The following is a 16,964-nucleotide window of genomic DNA, read 5'->3' as shown; positions in this document are numbered from 1 at the left end:
GCCTGGAAAATCCAGTGATTGTGTGGTTACATGACACTCCAGTCGCCAAACAGTGATGGGCTCCTGGAGTTGCAGGCGCAGGTTCCTTGGAATAAAGGTCAACAGAGACTGTGGTATATTTAGACTAGAGGGTTTTATTTACACTCATGTACATCCAGAGAGGGGACGCAGGTGGCGCTGGGGGTTAAACCACAGAGCCTAAGACTTGCTGATCAGAAGGTCGGCAGTTCGAATCCCCGTGGCGGGGTGAGCTCCCGTCGTTCGGTCCCAGCTCCTGCCAACCTAGCAGTTCGAAAGCACATCAACGTGCAAGTAGATCAATAGGTACCGCTCCGGCAGGAAGGCAAACGGCATTTCCGTGCGCTGCTCTGGTTCGCCAGAAGCGGCTTAGTCATGCTGGCCACATGACCCAGAAGCTGTACGCCGGCTCCCTTGGCCAGTAAAGTGAGTTGAGTGCCGCAACCCCAGAGTCGGCCATGACTGGACCTAACGGTCAGGGGTCCCTTTACCTTTACCTTTAAGGAGTACCTAAGAAGGGCTGGCATCACAAACAAGACTGGTTCTCAGTCCCCCCCCTTGTCCAGCCCCCTCCCTCTCTGCCTACGCATCTGTGGCTTTGGCAAGTGCTGCCTGGAACATAGACCCACCAACGGGTGACAGTCGGTACCCATTCATTCATTCATGAGCACCAGCCAAAATCCGTTTCTTTATTTGTTTATTTGAGTATTTAGAAAGCACCAACTCATCAACAGAGAGACTAGATGACCCTTGGCATGGGCGTAGCCGGGGGGCAGGGAGGGGCATAAAAAAATTAAAAAATACATAGCTAACTGAGGTTCTTCCCCCCCAGCAAAGATCCTGGCTATGCCCATGACTCTTGGGGTCCAACTCTACTGTTCTAGGATTCTAGGAACTTAACACTCAGGAGGCAGCCAATATCTGCCTTTTTCTGTATCTTGGACATAAGGTGACATCTTTTTCTCAGCGGGCACCTGCCTTGCATGGCTCAGTTTCCAAATGGGGGGAGAGGATCTGCTATGAGCTTTGCTTGGACAAATGCAGTTTTTGCTTCACGTTTACTTGGGGTGGGAGGCGCAGCCGTATATCCTATCAAAGCCCTTCTCCCTTTCCAAAGCGCAAACAAGTGCATCTCACGCCACTCAGGTCGTCACCGAGGTCAGGGACAGCTGCAGGGGAGCAGGCAGTGGGGGCTGCAAGCAGCATTCGAGGGGCAACGGAAACCATGAGAGGGGGCAGCTACGTCAGCGGGTCATCCATCAGCACTCCTTGGGTAAAATGATCTCCTTCCTTGGAGGTTTATCAGCAGAGGTTTGATGGCCACCTGTCAGGGATTCTGCATTGCAGCAGGTTGGTCTAGAACCCTACAATTCTATAATTTTGGAGATCCCTAAACTTCTCCACAGGATCAAGGATCTACGAAGATGTGGACCAAGAGGCCTGAAGCACAAATTCTTGTCTCCCCTGCCAAGACTATCACTCTGGAAACAGGAAACAGCAGAGAAGTGTCAGACGGGGGTTAAGTATTGATTGTGACACGGGCTTTCAACACAGTATTGCTTTCATGCAGAAACATGTGGGATGCATTGCAGAGGGTGAGGAAACCACGATCAAGGAGCTGGCAGGCTGGAGAGCAGGCAGAACGCGCACCCAGGATCCCTTGCTCCTCCCATCCCATTTTCTGAAACAGAGTCAAAGATGTCAGGGGTCTCTGAGCCCCTTCTCCACCAGGCCAGGAAAGAAGATGCAGCTGCTGAGAGGAGGACGGAGTCAGGTCTCGCAGCGAGGCGACAGGTCTGCCCTGATGGCTTTCTCAGTCTAGGCTGTCCCTGGAAAAGAAAGGAGGACAATTTAGAGAAAGGGCAAGTCATGTCCTCCTCTGGAGCTTGGTGGGTCCAAATATCAATCCCCTGATCAGCTGGATGACTGCACCAAGAAGCTCCGAAGAAATACTCCAGCTGCTCCATCCTCCATATCACACCCCTTCAGAGATTTGATGATGGCAAAATATAGGAATCTAGGAAACTGCCCTATACTGAATCAAACCATTGTTCCATGTTGCTCAGTATTGTCTACACCAGGCTTCCTCAACCTCAGCCCTCCAGATGTTTTGAGACTACAATTCCCATCATCCCTGACTGCTGGTCCTGCTAGCTAGGGATCATGGGAGTTGTAGTCCAAAAACATCTGGAGGGCCAAGGTTGAGGAAGCCTGGTCTACGCCGACTGGCAGCAGCGGCTCTACAGGATTTCAGGCAGGAGTCTCTCTCAGCTCCACCTGGAGGTGCCATTGAATCTGGGACCTTCTGCAGCAAGATAGACGCTGTTACCACTGAGCTATATTGCCCTTCCTCATATCACCTCTCAGTCGTCTCTTCTCCAGGCTAAGCAGGCCCAGCTCCCTCAACCGTTCCTCATCAGGCTTGGTTCCCAGGCCCTTGATCATCTTGGTCACCCTCTTCTGCACACCTTCCAGCTTGTCCATATCCTCCTTAAGTCGTGGTGCCCAGAACAAGACTCCGGGTGGGATTTGGCCAAGGCAGAATAGAGTGCCCCTATTGTTCTGGGCACTAGGCCTCTGCTGATGCAACCTGGAATAGCCTTCACCTTTTTTGCTGCTGCATCCTACTGTCAGCTCATGCTAAGCTTAAAAGTGCGTACTCACGGGACTTCCCGCAGGTTCGGATGCAGTCGTCTACCGTGTCAAAATTGTTCTTGTTCCCACCGCAGCCGCCATAGACGAACTGCTCGCATTTCTGGGTGGAGGCGTTGTAGAAGTAGCGAGCGAACATCGCCTTGCAGTTTCCACAGACCGAGGGCAGGCGGCAGAAGTCTGTGGGGTCCAGAGAGAGGGAGAGAAGGGAGGGTGCAATGTGAGGCAGGCCTTAGGAGGAAGGAAACATCAGAAGGCCCCCACCTTCGTTGGCAACGCTCGGTTTCTACCCTATTGATCGATCTTCTTGGCACGCAGGGGAGAAAGAAGGACGGAGGAGAATTCTTTGCATAACCGGACAGACCGGATCTGGAAATGTGCAGGCAAACTCAGGGAGGCTTCAGGTGTTTACGCTCAGGCATGTGCTGGCTGGTGACAAATGTCACCCTCGGGTGGAAAAACCATGGCTGAGCTCATGCCCAAAAAATGCCAGCTGTCCTCGCCTTCCTTTTCAGTTCTCCTGCTCCAAATTGTGCCTCAAGGTTTTAGAAAGAGCAAACTTCCAGAGAATTGTTGAATAAGACAAGGTGATACTTAAACACCGCGGTCATATTTCTCACATAAACCAATTTTAAAAGTGGGATAGCCCAGGAGTCAGCGCTGGATTTACGTATAAGCTAAACAAGCTATAGTTTAGGGCCCCACTCGCTTGGGGGCCCCGAAACAATTTAAAGGGTAAAAAAAACTGGATGTACATTTCCAAAATATAAGATAAAAAACAAATATAATAAAACCCACAAACAGCAACAGTGTTTTGTGTTGTATAGGCTCCTGTTTGTTATGTGCAAACGGCTTGAGATACCTATTAGGTCAATAAATTACCATATAGCAACACAAAAAACAGCGACAATTCGTTGTTGACAAAGGACAGCTGGACATATCAAGGGCCCCATTACCTTCAGGAGCTGAGAGCCTCATCAAACCTAAATCTGACCCTGACAGTACAAACAAAGGGATGGAAACTACGGAACTCACTTCTGCAGGAGACGGTGGCAGCCACCAACTGATATCTCAGTCAGCAGAAAGCATGAGACTTAAGGTCGTGGGTCCGAGCCCCATTTTGGGCAAAAGATTCCTGCTTTGCAGGGGGTTGGACTAGACCAGGGGTAGTCAACCTTTTTATACCTACCGCCCACTAATGCATCTTTCTTGATGGTAAAATTTCCTTACCACCGTTGCTCGATGGAAGGAATTCAGCTTGTGTTGTAGAACCCACCACCGCCCACCTAGAATCCTGAAACGCCCACTAGTGGGCAGTAGGGGCCAGGTTGACAACTCCGGGTCTAGATGATACCTTGTTGTCCCTTCCAACTCTACAATTCTGCGATTCTATGAAAAAGGCTTAGCCAATTTCATGGAGGATAGGTCTGTCCGCTAGCCATGATAATAATAATAATATTATAATAATTTATTATTTATACCCCGCCCATCTGGCTGGGTTTCCCCAGCCGCTCTGGGCGGCTTCCAACAGAACACTAAAATACAATAACCTATTAAACATTAAAAGCTTCCCTAAACAGGGCTGCCTTCAGATGTCTTCTAAAAGTCTGGTAGTTGTTTTTCTCTTTGGCATTCCACAGAGCGGGCGCCACCACCGAGAAGGCCCTCTGCCTGGTTCCCTGTAACTTGGCTTCTTGCAGTGAGGGAACCGCCAGAAGGCCCTCAGCGCTGGACCTCAGTGTCCGGGCAGAACGATGGGGGTGGAGACGCTCCTTCAGGACCGAGGCCTCCACAGCTGGAAGCAATAACGCTTCTGAATATGAGTTGCTGGAAAAGGCAGGAGGGGAGAGCGGCACTTCTTAAGTTCGTACTTGCTTTGTTTTTTTAAAAAAACACACCATAATTTTGCTCCAAATTTGCTTTTGAATATGTGCAGAAGTTCCTTTCACTTTGTACCTTTGGGGACGCAAGCAAAGGCTCAAGCCAAGCTTGGTCTCTCACACACACAAAGTTGGAAGGGCTTCAAGTCACACCTGCACAGGTGGGTTTTCCTGCCTATGAACAGCCACAGGTGCGTTGGCAACAGCTGGCAAGAGGCAGCTGGTGATGTGTAGCTCTGTGTGGTGCTGAGGAAGGCGAGGACGATGGAGAAACTCACGACATTTGCATCATCCTGGTTCTGAGATTTTTTTGGGTATTGTGTTGCCAGCCTGGCCCAGCCCTCCTTGTGATGCAGTCAGAGGTGGTTCCCACCCAGCGCAAGACACAGAACCACAAAGAAACGTGAGGCAAGCCACACTGAAGGGTGTGGGGACACAGGTCAGCCTCTTTCTCCCTCCCTCCCTTCCCGAGACACAGGTACTCACACCTTCAAGGTGAACCTCTCAGGTGTGAGGAGGGATTTGGCACAGGAAGCTACTGGCTGGTTTCCAGATTCCATTGCAGGCACTGCTGCACAGAGTGGAGAATTTCTGCAGGCACGGCTCCCTTCGCCAACGCAGCACCGTGCTTGGAGAAATTGTACCTGTTGGAATTCTCCCCGTTTTGGAATGTTAAGAGCAAGGAAAGTCTGCCCTGTAGGGGAGCGCAGCAAGGAAGCCGGGTAAAGCACCCCTCAAACGTCAAGCAGTTTACACTTGCCACACATCGGTGTCCTGTAGCAGGAAAATTACAATTCCCATTTCCCATTGGTGGGATCTCCCAACACCTCAATCTCTCCGTTCCCTGAAAGTCAGGGCCACCAAAGAATGAGCGATGTTCTGAAGACTGACTTTCAAAATTGCATTTTGAAGGTCCCTTTTAAAACACACGCACACCTTGTGATGACTTGAGCTGCTGGGAATCTTCACCTGTGATTCCTGCATTACAGGATGACGCCTGTCAGTCCCTGAACTCTACAATTCTATGACTTTTCAAAGGCAGCAATTATCCAGTTGTTGCTTGAGAATCCCACACCCAATATTATTTTTCACACTTTGAACATGGCCGGATGCAGCCTTCAGGAGATGAACCAGGCCCCTAAGAAACCCACGGCACGCTCCAACCAGCCGAGGCTCCTGGCCCCTCTCCTTCTACTCCTCACCTGCCCCCATCCATCGCTTTTGTCCCACGTGGAGGAGGATGCCTGGGCACTCTGTGGGACCCTGAAACCTTCCTCCTCCCTCTGGTCAGCCTTGGGCTCCCCAGAAAAAGACAAGCCAGAACATGCAGCTGGCCTGGAAGCCCCAACTTGCCAAGCCCTCGCTGAGCTGGGGTGTTTGGGCGGCTGAAAGCCAGTTCCCCCTGCTGACTAGATCAGTCAGTCCCCAAAAGGCCAGTACTGCCCCCCTGAGAGGTGCGGGGCTACCTAGGGCTGTTAGCCAAAGTGGCTATGCTTTGCAGTTTAGAAATCTCATGAAATAAATAAACAAATGGGTGGGGAAACAGCACTCAGTGGCAGGGATGCTTCTTGCAATTCCCAAATAATAACTGACTTGCACCTGCACCTTTTGCATGGACTGGAAGTTAATAATAATAATATTATAATTTATTATTTATACCCCACCCATCTGGCTGGGCTTACCCAGCAACTCTGGGTGGCTCCCAACAATATTAAAATATAGTAATGCATCAAACATTAAAAGCTTCCCTAAACAGGGCTGCCTTCAGATGTCTTCTAAATGTCTGGTAGTTGTTTATCTCTGACATCTGGTGGGAGGGTGTTCCACAGGGCGGGCACCAACACCAAGATGGCCCTCTGCCTGGTTCCCTGTAACTTGGCTTCTCGCAGCGAGGGAACTGCCAGAAGGCCGTTGGCACTGGACCCGAGTGTTAGTGACCCTTGGAATTTAGTATTCTAACAGTTTTCAGCAGTTTTCTAAAAGAAAATTTAAAAAATCTAAGCAATTTAAGGGCCGTATAAGGTACGATGTCTTAGTGTTCCAATCCAAAGCATTTTCACGTAAGGCTCTGAATAAAGGTTGAATATCATGTTTAAATCACATTTGTCTATATGATTACAGCCATATGGGGGGGAGGGACCCAATAACATGATTCAGAATAGCAAAAAAAGGGGGGGAGAATCTGCACCAATCATGTACAATATCCTTGTACATGTGGTGTCCAGTGGTGGGGTGCAGAAATTTATCGAATGTGAAAGAAAGTGAGAATTGAGGAACAGGGTCTTCCATCCTTGCCACAATAACTTAGGAGAGCTTTGGTGGGGTGAACTTTTTAGATTGCCCGCCTCCCATGGACACCCCCCAAGACACAGAAAGGAAGCAGTGGGGAGAGGCAAGGAGCAGGCAGGTAGGGGCCCCAGCCAGCACCCCACTCACCAATGACGGCTTCCTGGCAGACGTAGCCACAGTCCCCTGGGCAGCACTTCTGGGTCCCCGGGCACTGGGAGTCATTGTCACAGGTGGAGCAGGACTTGTTTTGGAGGCAGGCGCTACAGTTCCTCTCTTCGAAGATGTTCGCCACGGGTGGCACGTTGTAGCAGTAGCCGTCCTTGCCGTCCTTGCCTGCAAGAGCCACAGGTGAAGCTCACCAAAGGGACAGGGAAGGGCAGTCAAAACTATCAAGGGGGTGGAGCAAAGGTTGCAGCGTTTGGGAGATTTGGGTTTTGATTAAAGGTGATCATCTACACTTCCACTTGTCCTGTGTCTACAAAGCACGAGTCCAAACAGTTTTGCTTTTGTCTCACTGCTTTCCCCCGGAAAACCTGCTCTTTAGTGATCAATCAGAACAAATGGCAGTTCGTGGAAAACCTGATTGCTGTTTGTTCCAATTCGGCGCTAAAGATTGGGTTTCCCAGGGGAAAGCAGTGGGGCAAACAGAGGTGTGCAAAAGCCCTGGGACACAACATGTAGAAGTTTATAAAACAATGTCTGGCACGGAGAAAGGGGAAAGAGAAAAGTCTCTCTCCCTCTCCCTCCCTCCCTTCCTCTCTCTCTCTCTCTCTCTCTCTCTCTCCTAACACGAGAACTCATAGGTATCCAGTGAAGATGAATGTTGAAAGACTCAGGACAGGTAAAAGAAAATCCTTTTTCACCCAGTGCAGAGTTAAACTGTGGAACTCCCTGCCACAATGAGGGCCACCAAGCTGGACGGCTTAAAAAACAGATTAGAGAAATTCAGAGAGGGCTCTCGCAGGCTACTAGCCAGGATGACTCTTCTCAGTGCTCTAATCCTGCTTTCCCATAATGAACATCTGGCTGGCCACTGTAAGAACAGAATGCTGGACTAGGTGAGTCACTGGCCTCATCCAGCAGGATTTCCTTATATTCTTAAGGGACCCACAAAGGGTCACTTACGCAGGCCACTTTCCAGAGCACCCCCCCCCCACAAAGAAGTGCAAGAGGTAACGACATAAGATGAACTACGTAATACCTCTTGCGTATTTGTAAGAACTTGGTTGTTTCGTATGGCAGCAGTTTCACTTTGGAACTCCCTGCCCATTGATGTCAAGCAGGCCCCTTACCTCTATTCTCTTTGGCACCTAAAGACGGCAGCTGGTGCAGAAGGCGCCCTGCCCAGGCTGTGCCCCTATGCGCACGCAGTCCCCCACCCCCTAAAGCACCATCAGTTCCAAGGGAAGATATCTTGGGGAGCAATGCTCAGATCGCCTGCTGCTTGATGCACACCCCTAAAAAACAAACAGCCCCATCCCAGCCTGGAGAGCCCACCTTGTGGGGCATCTATATAAAGACTGTCCCAGAGGGGTCCCATCGTTTCCTGGCCTTCACCCACAGACCACTGGTGGAGAGAGAAGGAACGTCATACCACAGAAGACTCAGCTGCCTTAGGTGTGTGTCTTGGAGGGGGGCAGAAAAGGAGCTGCAGAGCAGCAGCAGCAGCAGCAGCCAGGAGAAGAGAAGGCTGAGAGGTGACATGAGAGCCACCTGAGGGCTGTCACCTGGAAGATGGAGCAAGCTGATCCAGAAGGGAGAACTTGAACCAACGGCTTCAAGTCACAAGAAAGGAGATTCCAACCAAACCTTGGGAAGAACTTTCTGACAGTAAAAGTTGTTGGGCAGTGGAATGGTCTACCTTGGAAGGTGGTGGACTCTCCTTCACTGGAGGTTGGGTGGCCATATGTCAGGGATTCTGGAGCTGTGGTTCCTGCATTGCAGGGGGTTGGACTAGAGGACCTTTGGGTGCCTTCCATCTCTACAATCCTGTGTTCCAATGACCACCCAAGGTGCCCCCAGCCCAGCCTCAGAGGCCCCAAGCTCCCCTCTGACCACTTCTACTCACCTTCTGCATCCTTGGCGTCCAAAGAGGGCATGCAATGGGCCCCCAGGGCCAGCAGGGCCACGGAGAGGAGGAGGAGGAGACCACCTGCCTTCATGGTGCTGCCAGAGCCGTGTCTGAGCCCTGCCAGCCAAGCCCGGTGGCTTTTAAAGGGCCAGGCAGGCGGGGCCGGCTCACGGGGGATGCGCTAAGGCTTGTCACAAGCCAGCTCACTGGATTCCCTTCTAATCCGGCCCCAGAGCAACAGCCCTACCCAGGTCGGCGTATTCCCAAACACGGGGGAGGTGTCACAGGGCGACACCCGGCCGCAGGGAGACCAGTCAGACTGGAGCCTGGCAGGGGGAGGGAGGGAAGCAGGCAGGGAGCTGTCAATCTCCACTCTCCAGGTTTCCCATTTTTCCCAATCCTAATTTCAGTTGTCCACATTCATGCAGCAATTTGCAATATATGTGTATTTAGTCCTCCTGAAAGCTCACTAGTGTTTTAGGATGAATTTCACCTGACAAAGGGATTTTTGGATGTGGTTTTCACTCCTTTCATTTAGATAGACAGATAGATGATAGATGATAGATAGATAGATAGATAGATAGATAGATAGATAGATAGATAGATAGATAGATAGAGATAGATAGATAGATAGATGATAGATAGATAGATAGATAGATAGATAGATAGATAGATAGATGATAGATAGATAGATAGATAGATAGATAGATAGATAGATAGATAGATAGATAGATGATAGATAGATAGATAGATAGATAGATAGATAGAGATAGATGATAGATGATAGATAGATAGATAGATAGATGATAGATAGATAGATAGATAGATAGATAGATAGATAGATAGATAGACAGACAGACAGATAGACAGATAGACAGATAGACAGACAGACATAAGGCAATGTTATTATCATTGTTTTAAAATTGTGTTTTGATGCTGTGACTCATCTTGGGACCTTTGGATGGAGGGCAGGAAATTCTTAATAATAATATTTCTAATAATATAATGGATTTTGTGTGCAGTTTTTACAGAGACGTGCACCTCTGTACACATTTCTCCCCAATCTATGCAATTTTGTACCTATTTGGGGTGTGTGGAGCATTGCATTGCAAAATTCAGAGAAATGCGAATTTCAACAGTGAGCTGTGTTTTGGTCGGGCTGGGCCGGCAACTTGAGAGTCAGCACCCGTGTAACCTTCCTCCCAGTCCTCTTGGCCCCCTCTGCCTCCCACACTGTGCAGAGTTCGCCAGAAGGACAGGGCGGCTTTCGGTGGCCACCGAAAGTGCGCCTCACCCCACCCTCCCTCTCCCATTGTTCAGCTATGGCTTATCATTAGCCAGGCTAAGCACCCTGGCACCTGACTGGCAGAACTGAGCACACCTGGATTGCTGCACCAAGCAGGGCAATCGAAGCTGCCGAGAGCGGGAGCCAGGGCTGGATGGGAAGGAAGACGCAGGCGCTGCAACTGGGACAAAGAACAACAGCCCTCAAAGCCGTTTACAAAAACGACACGAGAAAAATCAACTTTGGTAAAGTTAAAGTAGCAATAACATCTGGGTAGACTTGCCTAAACTGAAATGTTTTTAGCAGGCACTGAAAAGAAGTACCAGTGATGGCTCTTGCCTGATGCTGAAAGGCAGAGGGCTCAAAAGTGCAGGTACTGCCACGCTAAATTATTTATTTATTTATTTATTTATTTATTTATTTATTTATTTATTTATACCCCACCCATCTGGCTGGGTTTTCCTAGTCAATCTGGGCGGCTTCCAACAGAAAGATTGAGCTCTTGCAACTGCAGAACAGGCATTGTGTGGCACCTGTAACATGGCCAGTTCTGGGATGAGGTGATCTTGCAGGAAAACTAAGCCCAAGTTGTTAAGGGCTTTGTATACTAATAGTTAGGGATGCGGGTGGTGCTGTGGGTTAAACCACAGAGCCTAGGACTTGTTGATCAGAAGGTCGGCAGTTCGAATCCCCGTGACGGGCTGAGCTCCCGTTGCTCGGTCCCTGCTCCTGCCACCCTAGCAGTTCGAAAGCACCTCAAAGTACCACTGTATTATTATTATTATAAATAGGGACCGCTCCGGTGGGAAGGCAAACGGCATTTCCGTGCGCTGCTCTGGTTCGCCAGAAGCGGGTTAGTCCTGCTGGCCACATGACCCGGAAGCTGTACGCCGGCTCCCTCAGCCAGTAAAGCGAGATGAGCACCGCAACCCCAGAGTCGGCCACGACTGGACCTAACGGTCAGGGGTCCCTTTATCTTTATACTAATAGCTGAACTTGGCCTGGCAGCAAAGAGGCAACCAGTGCAGATCTCTGGGCATGGGAGTTATATGCCAACAAGGCCTTGCTCCTCTTAGCAATCATGCTGCACCTTCCTCCTCCTCCTCTTCCTCCTCCAACCTGCACTGCCTGTTTACTTCTCCCACCATCATGCCAGCCTCCTGCCCCAAATGCCCCTGGCCTGGGCTTCCACCACCACCTGTGCATGACCTTGCCCTGGCCCCAGACATCCTCCTGGCTCCTGACCCAATGGTGCAATGCATCTTGGGGTTCAAGGCCTCCCCCCATGCCCTGAGCTAGACCTACAGCCCCAGGCACAGGGACTGGGCATCTCAGACTCCTCTCGTGCCTCTTGCCCCCTGCTGCTCTGCCAGAGGAGGAGGGTAAACTGTGGAACTCCCTCCCACAGGAGGCAGCCAGGGCCACCAACCTAGATGGCTTGAAAGGAGGACTGGACAAATTCATGGAAGAGGAGAGGGCTTTTGATGGATGCTCGTCACAATCGCTTTGCTCTGCCTGCACAGTTGGAAGCAGCAATGCTTATAAATGCCAGTTGCTAGAAACCACAGGAGGCCAGAGGGCTTCTGTCCTCGGATCCTGCATCCTGGTTTCCCACAGGCACCTGCTTGGCCACTGTGAGAACAGGATCTGGGCCAGATGGTCCATTGTTCCTGATCCAGGAGGTTCTGATGTTCTTAAGGATCCCTTCCAGTCGGGATTCAGACCTCATCATGGAACTGAAACTGCCTTGGTCGCACTGGTTGATGATCTCCGGCGGGCTAGGGACAAGGGTGAGAGCTGTTTCCTAGTTCTGCTGGATCTTTCAGCGGCGTTTGATACCATCGACCATAGCATCCTTCTGGACCGTCTTGAGGGGCTGGGAGCTGGGGGCACTGTTATACAGTGGTTCCGCTCCTTCCTCCTGGGCCGTGTTCAGAAAGTGGTGGGGGGGATGAGTGTTCAGACCCCCAGGCTCTCACTTGTGAGGGGCCTTAGGGTTCTGTCCTCTCCCCCATGCTTTTCAACATCTACATGAAGCTGCTGGGAGAGATCATCAGGGGGTTTGGGTTTGGTGTCCATCAATATGCGGATGATACCCAGCTCTACTTCTGTGTGTGTGTGTGTGTGTGTGTGTGTGTGTGTGTGTGTGTGTATTTCAAAGTTATAACAAGACATATTATCAAAACAACAACAACAACAACAACAACCCTCTACTTCTGTTTCAGATCAGAACCAATGAAGGTGGTGAAGGTCCTGTGTGAGTGTCTGGAGGTGGTTGGAGGATGGATGGCGGCTAACAGATTGAGGCTGAATCCTGACAAGACAGAAGTACTGTTTTGGGGGGACAGGAGGCAGACAGGTGTGGAGGATTCCCTGGCCATGATTGGGCTAACCGTGCCCCTGAAGGACCAGGTGCGCAGCCTGGCAGTCATTTTGGACTCACAGCTGTCCATGGAGGCACAGGGCAAATCTGTGTCCAGGGCAGCTGTTTACCAGCTCCATCTGGTACGTAGACTGAGACGCTATCTGCCTGCGGACTGTCTCGCCAGAGTGGTGCATGCTCTAGTTATCTCCCGCTTGGACTACTGCAATGTGCTCTACGTGGGGCTACCTTTGAAGGTGACCCAGAAACTACAATTAATCCAGAATGTGGCAGCTAGACTGGTGACTGGGAGCAGCCACTGAGACCACATAACACCGGTCTGGAAAGACCTACATTGGCTCCTGGTATGTTTCCGAGCACAATTCAAAGGTGCTGACCTTGAAAGCCCTAAAGTGACCTTGAAAGCCCTAAACAGCCTCGGTCCTGTATACCTGAAGGAGCGTCTCCACCCCCAGCGTTCTGCCCGGACACTGAGGTCCAGCGCCGAGGGCCTTCTGGCGGTTCCCTCCCTGCGAGAAGCCAAGTTACAGGGAACCAGGCAGAGGGCCTTCTTGATAGTTTAACACACCACTGCATTTTAATACTCTGTTGGAATCCATCCTGGCACAAATCCGCAATGTTGCATCTTACAGGCTTCCAGAGTGTGGTTTTGAATGGATGGGTGGCTGGAAGGGAAGGGCCAGGTACTGTCCTCAAGCCGCCCACGGCTGATTTGCATTCGACAAAATGCATCCAGAAGAGCAATCCTGGAATTTCCAGTTACTTTGCCCCTGAAGCTTCTGGCTTTGCCGTCTATAAAGGAAATGTTTAAGTGCGCCATCCCACTATGAAATGGAGTAATTAAGTTGCTCACTTCTCTGTTTCAGTTGCAAGAACCTCTATGTTATTCCTGCACAAACCCATTCAGAAGCGACAAGGGCGAGGCAGAGAAATGGGAAACAGAAATGTTAGTGTAATTGTTGTGGGTATCTCCACGCTGGACGGGAATTTCTTGGGTGCGTAATTTTTGTAGGAACATTATAGCCCACGTCCTGGCAGTATAAACACCTCACTTCCCTTGGTAAATTTGAGGGGGAAAGGTCTGGGACTGCCCAGAGAGAAAGTCCTGCTCTGAGTTAGGGAGGGAGAAGAAATTCAACCCTGGTTTACATTTAAAGCTGAATTTATCACATCTGCACTTTTGAAAACAACAGACCAAAAATGCCATCATGATGCCATCCTTCATCATTCACACTAAAACAAGCCTACTTCAGAAAGTTGATGCGAATTTTTATCTGTTTTTAGCCTGTGGTTTATTACTTAAATTACTGTTGTTATTTTTTCTTATTGATAATTTTGACGTTTTACCTATTTCTGTACACTGCTTGGAGGGTTTTCTTTACAATCTGGTTGTACATCTGTCAGGGGTTTAGGTGCAGAGGCACGGGCAAGGGAGGAAACAGAGAGCGAAGGGGAGGAGACAGAGGAAAGGATGAGTGATGACGACGACCCGAGATCTCCCAGTCTTTCCAGTGAATCAGAGGATTCACAGAAAGGAGCACCAGTGGCCAGGGCAAGGGGGGAGTCTAGGGAGGCACCCCAGGAAGATAGAGCCAGAGGAGACTCAGGGGGGAGCAGCTGGAAATCGGGACCAGCGTCACCGCCAGGAAGCAGGGAAGAGGAAAGGAGCCAGGGGGGAAGCGCTGGCAGCTCACCACAGGAGGGAGGGCAGGAGTCAGGAGTGGCCACACCTCCATCGGGGAGCGAAGAAACGGTTAAGAGGAGAGTGGAAGGTTGGGCGCGCGCGCCAAGTTCAAATGCAGAGGAAGGCGGCGCAGTGAGCAGCCCCGAAAGGGAACCAGGTCCTAAAGCCCGGCGCAAGGAGGCAGAAGGGTCCGGGTCAGCGTCAGAAGAATCCCGGAAGGAAGAAGCCCCGGGGGGTAGAGGGACCCAGAGGAGGACAGTCAGGAGGAAAAGGTGGAGCAAGGCTAGGATATTAAGTTGGTGCACACGGGGCGGAGACTCAGACGGAGCCTCGCCGATCTAGCTAGTAGACGTAGAGTTGCAGACAGCAGCGTGAGAATGGAAACTGTAATTCAATAAAGACTTTTACTTAATGACCGCTGGCTAGCGTGATCCTCTGTGAGCTAGGATCTTGAAGCAGCTCTGACAACATCAATCTTATTAAAATAAATAAATAAAATAAATCATCCAGTTTTCCTGATGCAGCTCTCCAGCCAAACAGGGTTCACAAAAAAAGCATTATATTAGGGAAATTGCTTACGAAAATATGTATTTTGGTCAAAACTCCAGACAAAAAAATGTGTTTATTATGAGAAATTCACACAAAAGTGTTGATGCATTTTTTATTTTATTTTTTGCTGATGAAACGGAAAGCACTGAAGTTGACAGATCCTAATTTAAATGGGTCTACTCTGAGTAAGACAATGTTGGCTATAGCTCTATGTTGTTCAGTTCCTCAGTTTTATCCTCACAACAGCCCTGCAAGGCAGGTGAGACTGAGAGAGAGAAACAGGCCCAAGGTGGGATTCAAAAACAGGAGTCATCCCAGACCAAGGCCATGACTCAAGCCATGACTCCATGTTGGCTCCCTGCTTCTGCCTAGGATTTCGGGGTGTGTAACCTCTACTGACCTCAAACATCCATTGAGTGCCTGTGTGGCTTAGGCCATCCCTCATCCGTCTCTTTGCTAATCCTCCTTTTCATTTTCCTGTGCCTGCACTTTCATTTCCATGTTAAAGATACATGCAGAGGAATTCAGGGCAGCACTAAGCAGATCTCCCCAGCAGCTCAAGCGGAATGCAATCACAGAATCCTAGACTTGTAGAGTTGGACTAGCATCCAAGGGCCGTCTAGTCCACCCCGTTGTGACGCAAGAATCACAGCTGAAGAATCCCTGACGGGGGCCCATCCAAACTCTGCTTGAAAACCTCCAAGGGAGGAGAGTCTACAACTTCCAGAGGGGAGTCAGTCCATTCCACTGTCAAACAGCTCTTACTGTATCAAACAGTTGGTCCCTTGCCTTTCTCGCCCTGATCTGGCCACAGTGATCCATGTGACGGTCACCTCCAGGCTTGATTATTGTAACTCACTCTACGTGGGGCTGCCCTTGAAGCTGACCCAGAAACTCCAGCGGGTGCAGAATGCCACGGTGAGGCTCTTTACAGCAGTGTTTCCCAACCTTTTTTGGGCAAAGGCACACTTGTTTCATGAAAAAAATCTCGAGGCACACCACCATGCCAGATGGGGAAAGGTCCCTTTTTACTTATGTAAAAAAAAATAAAAAAATAGTAACTTCCACCGAATTCTGTAGGTCTTGTTTCTGAATCATTAAAGCTGCATTTGGGAAGGATTCGTAAGGGCGCACAGCAACTCAGTCCCACCAACTCCACAGCAGGGTTCTCAGGTTCAGTGAAGGGCTCCCTCAGGGGGGCACATATATACACCTGGGCTCCCGAAAAGCTACCGCAAGAGCCCTTCAGGAGTTCACATAGCGCAGGCCTGAAGGCTGCAGCTTCCCACTTAGCATCCCGCCAGAGGAGGAAACCTCAAGTGGTTGACCTGTTTTTTCCCCCTCCCGTCTCCCTTTTGGAGCGCAGAGTTTTGAAGGCCGGCATCAACTCCGTTTTCCCGGATACTTCCCGCTCGAACCGAGGGCTGGGTGAAGCAAGGGCGGCGCTGCGCGTTTTACCTCCACGGCGCAGGGGCTCTGGCTCGCCTTCAGCCACCGCACGACAGCGCTGGCTGCCACTTCGTCCTGCAGCAACAGCTCCAAAACAGCCGCCATGCCCACCTCTCTCCTCCTCTAGCACTACCGCGCGGGCGAGCCTCCGGGGCGGGCGCACAAGGAGCGTGGGCGCCACCCCTCGACGCCGTCCCAAAAGCCGCCAAAAAGCCCTAAAAAAAGAGGAGCAGCAAAAAAACCACACCACACATGGGGAGCGTGTTCTAATTCGCTTCTAACTCCGGGTTAGAGCGCAGCACGTGGAGGATGGGTGGGGAAAGAGAGAGGAGGCGCACTGATAGAACGCCAGGCACGGGGGCCGCCAGGGAGAGCCAGCGCGCGCCCCACCCCGGACGCTCGCGGCCACCGCCGTCCCTCCCTCCCAGGGAAGGCAGGATTAGAGCAAGCGCCCGGGCAGCAAGAAGCGCGCGCGCGCGCCGGCCCTGCCCTGGATCCCTCAGAACCGCCAGTCTCTGGGAAAGTGGGCGTGGCTTCAGAACTCTCAGGCAGCAGCGCCCGCCGCCCGGCAAGGCTTCCCATTGGGAGGCGCGAATGCTTTAGTGGGCGGGGATTGGCGCAAATATAGGCAGGGCGGGCTGAGAGGAGGAGCCGCCACTGAGGAGCAGCAGCACCAGCAGCGTTTCCTCTCCCCCCTCCCCTCC

General features: G+C 50.9%; 1 protein-coding gene across 1 annotated transcript; it reads right to left on the bottom strand.

Moving 5' to 3' along the window:
• Window positions 1-116: 116 nt before the first annotated feature.
• On the bottom strand, window positions 117-9,063 carry LOC308588316 (eppin-like). The gene is made up of 4 exons (XM_081196794.1): window positions 8,908-9,063; window positions 6,987-7,172; window positions 2,683-2,850; window positions 117-1,847 (listed from the first exon to the last, which is right to left on the bottom strand). Exons 1-4 carry the CDS (start codon window positions 8,999-9,001, stop codon window positions 1,837-1,839), a joined length of 459 nt encoding a protein of 152 aa, XP_081052920.1. The 5' UTR covers window positions 9,002-9,063; the 3' UTR covers window positions 117-1,836.
• Between the last annotated feature and the right edge of the window lie 7,901 nt (window positions 9,064-16,964).

Source organism: Podarcis bocagei (genome assembly GCF_964188305.1).
Source record: "Podarcis bocagei genome assembly, chromosome: 5".
Classification (NCBI taxonomy): domain Eukaryota; kingdom Metazoa; phylum Chordata; class Lepidosauria; order Squamata; family Lacertidae; genus Podarcis; species Podarcis bocagei.
The sequence above is the reverse complement of the archived record's forward strand: the minus strand, read 5'-3'. Positions and strand labels throughout refer to the sequence as shown.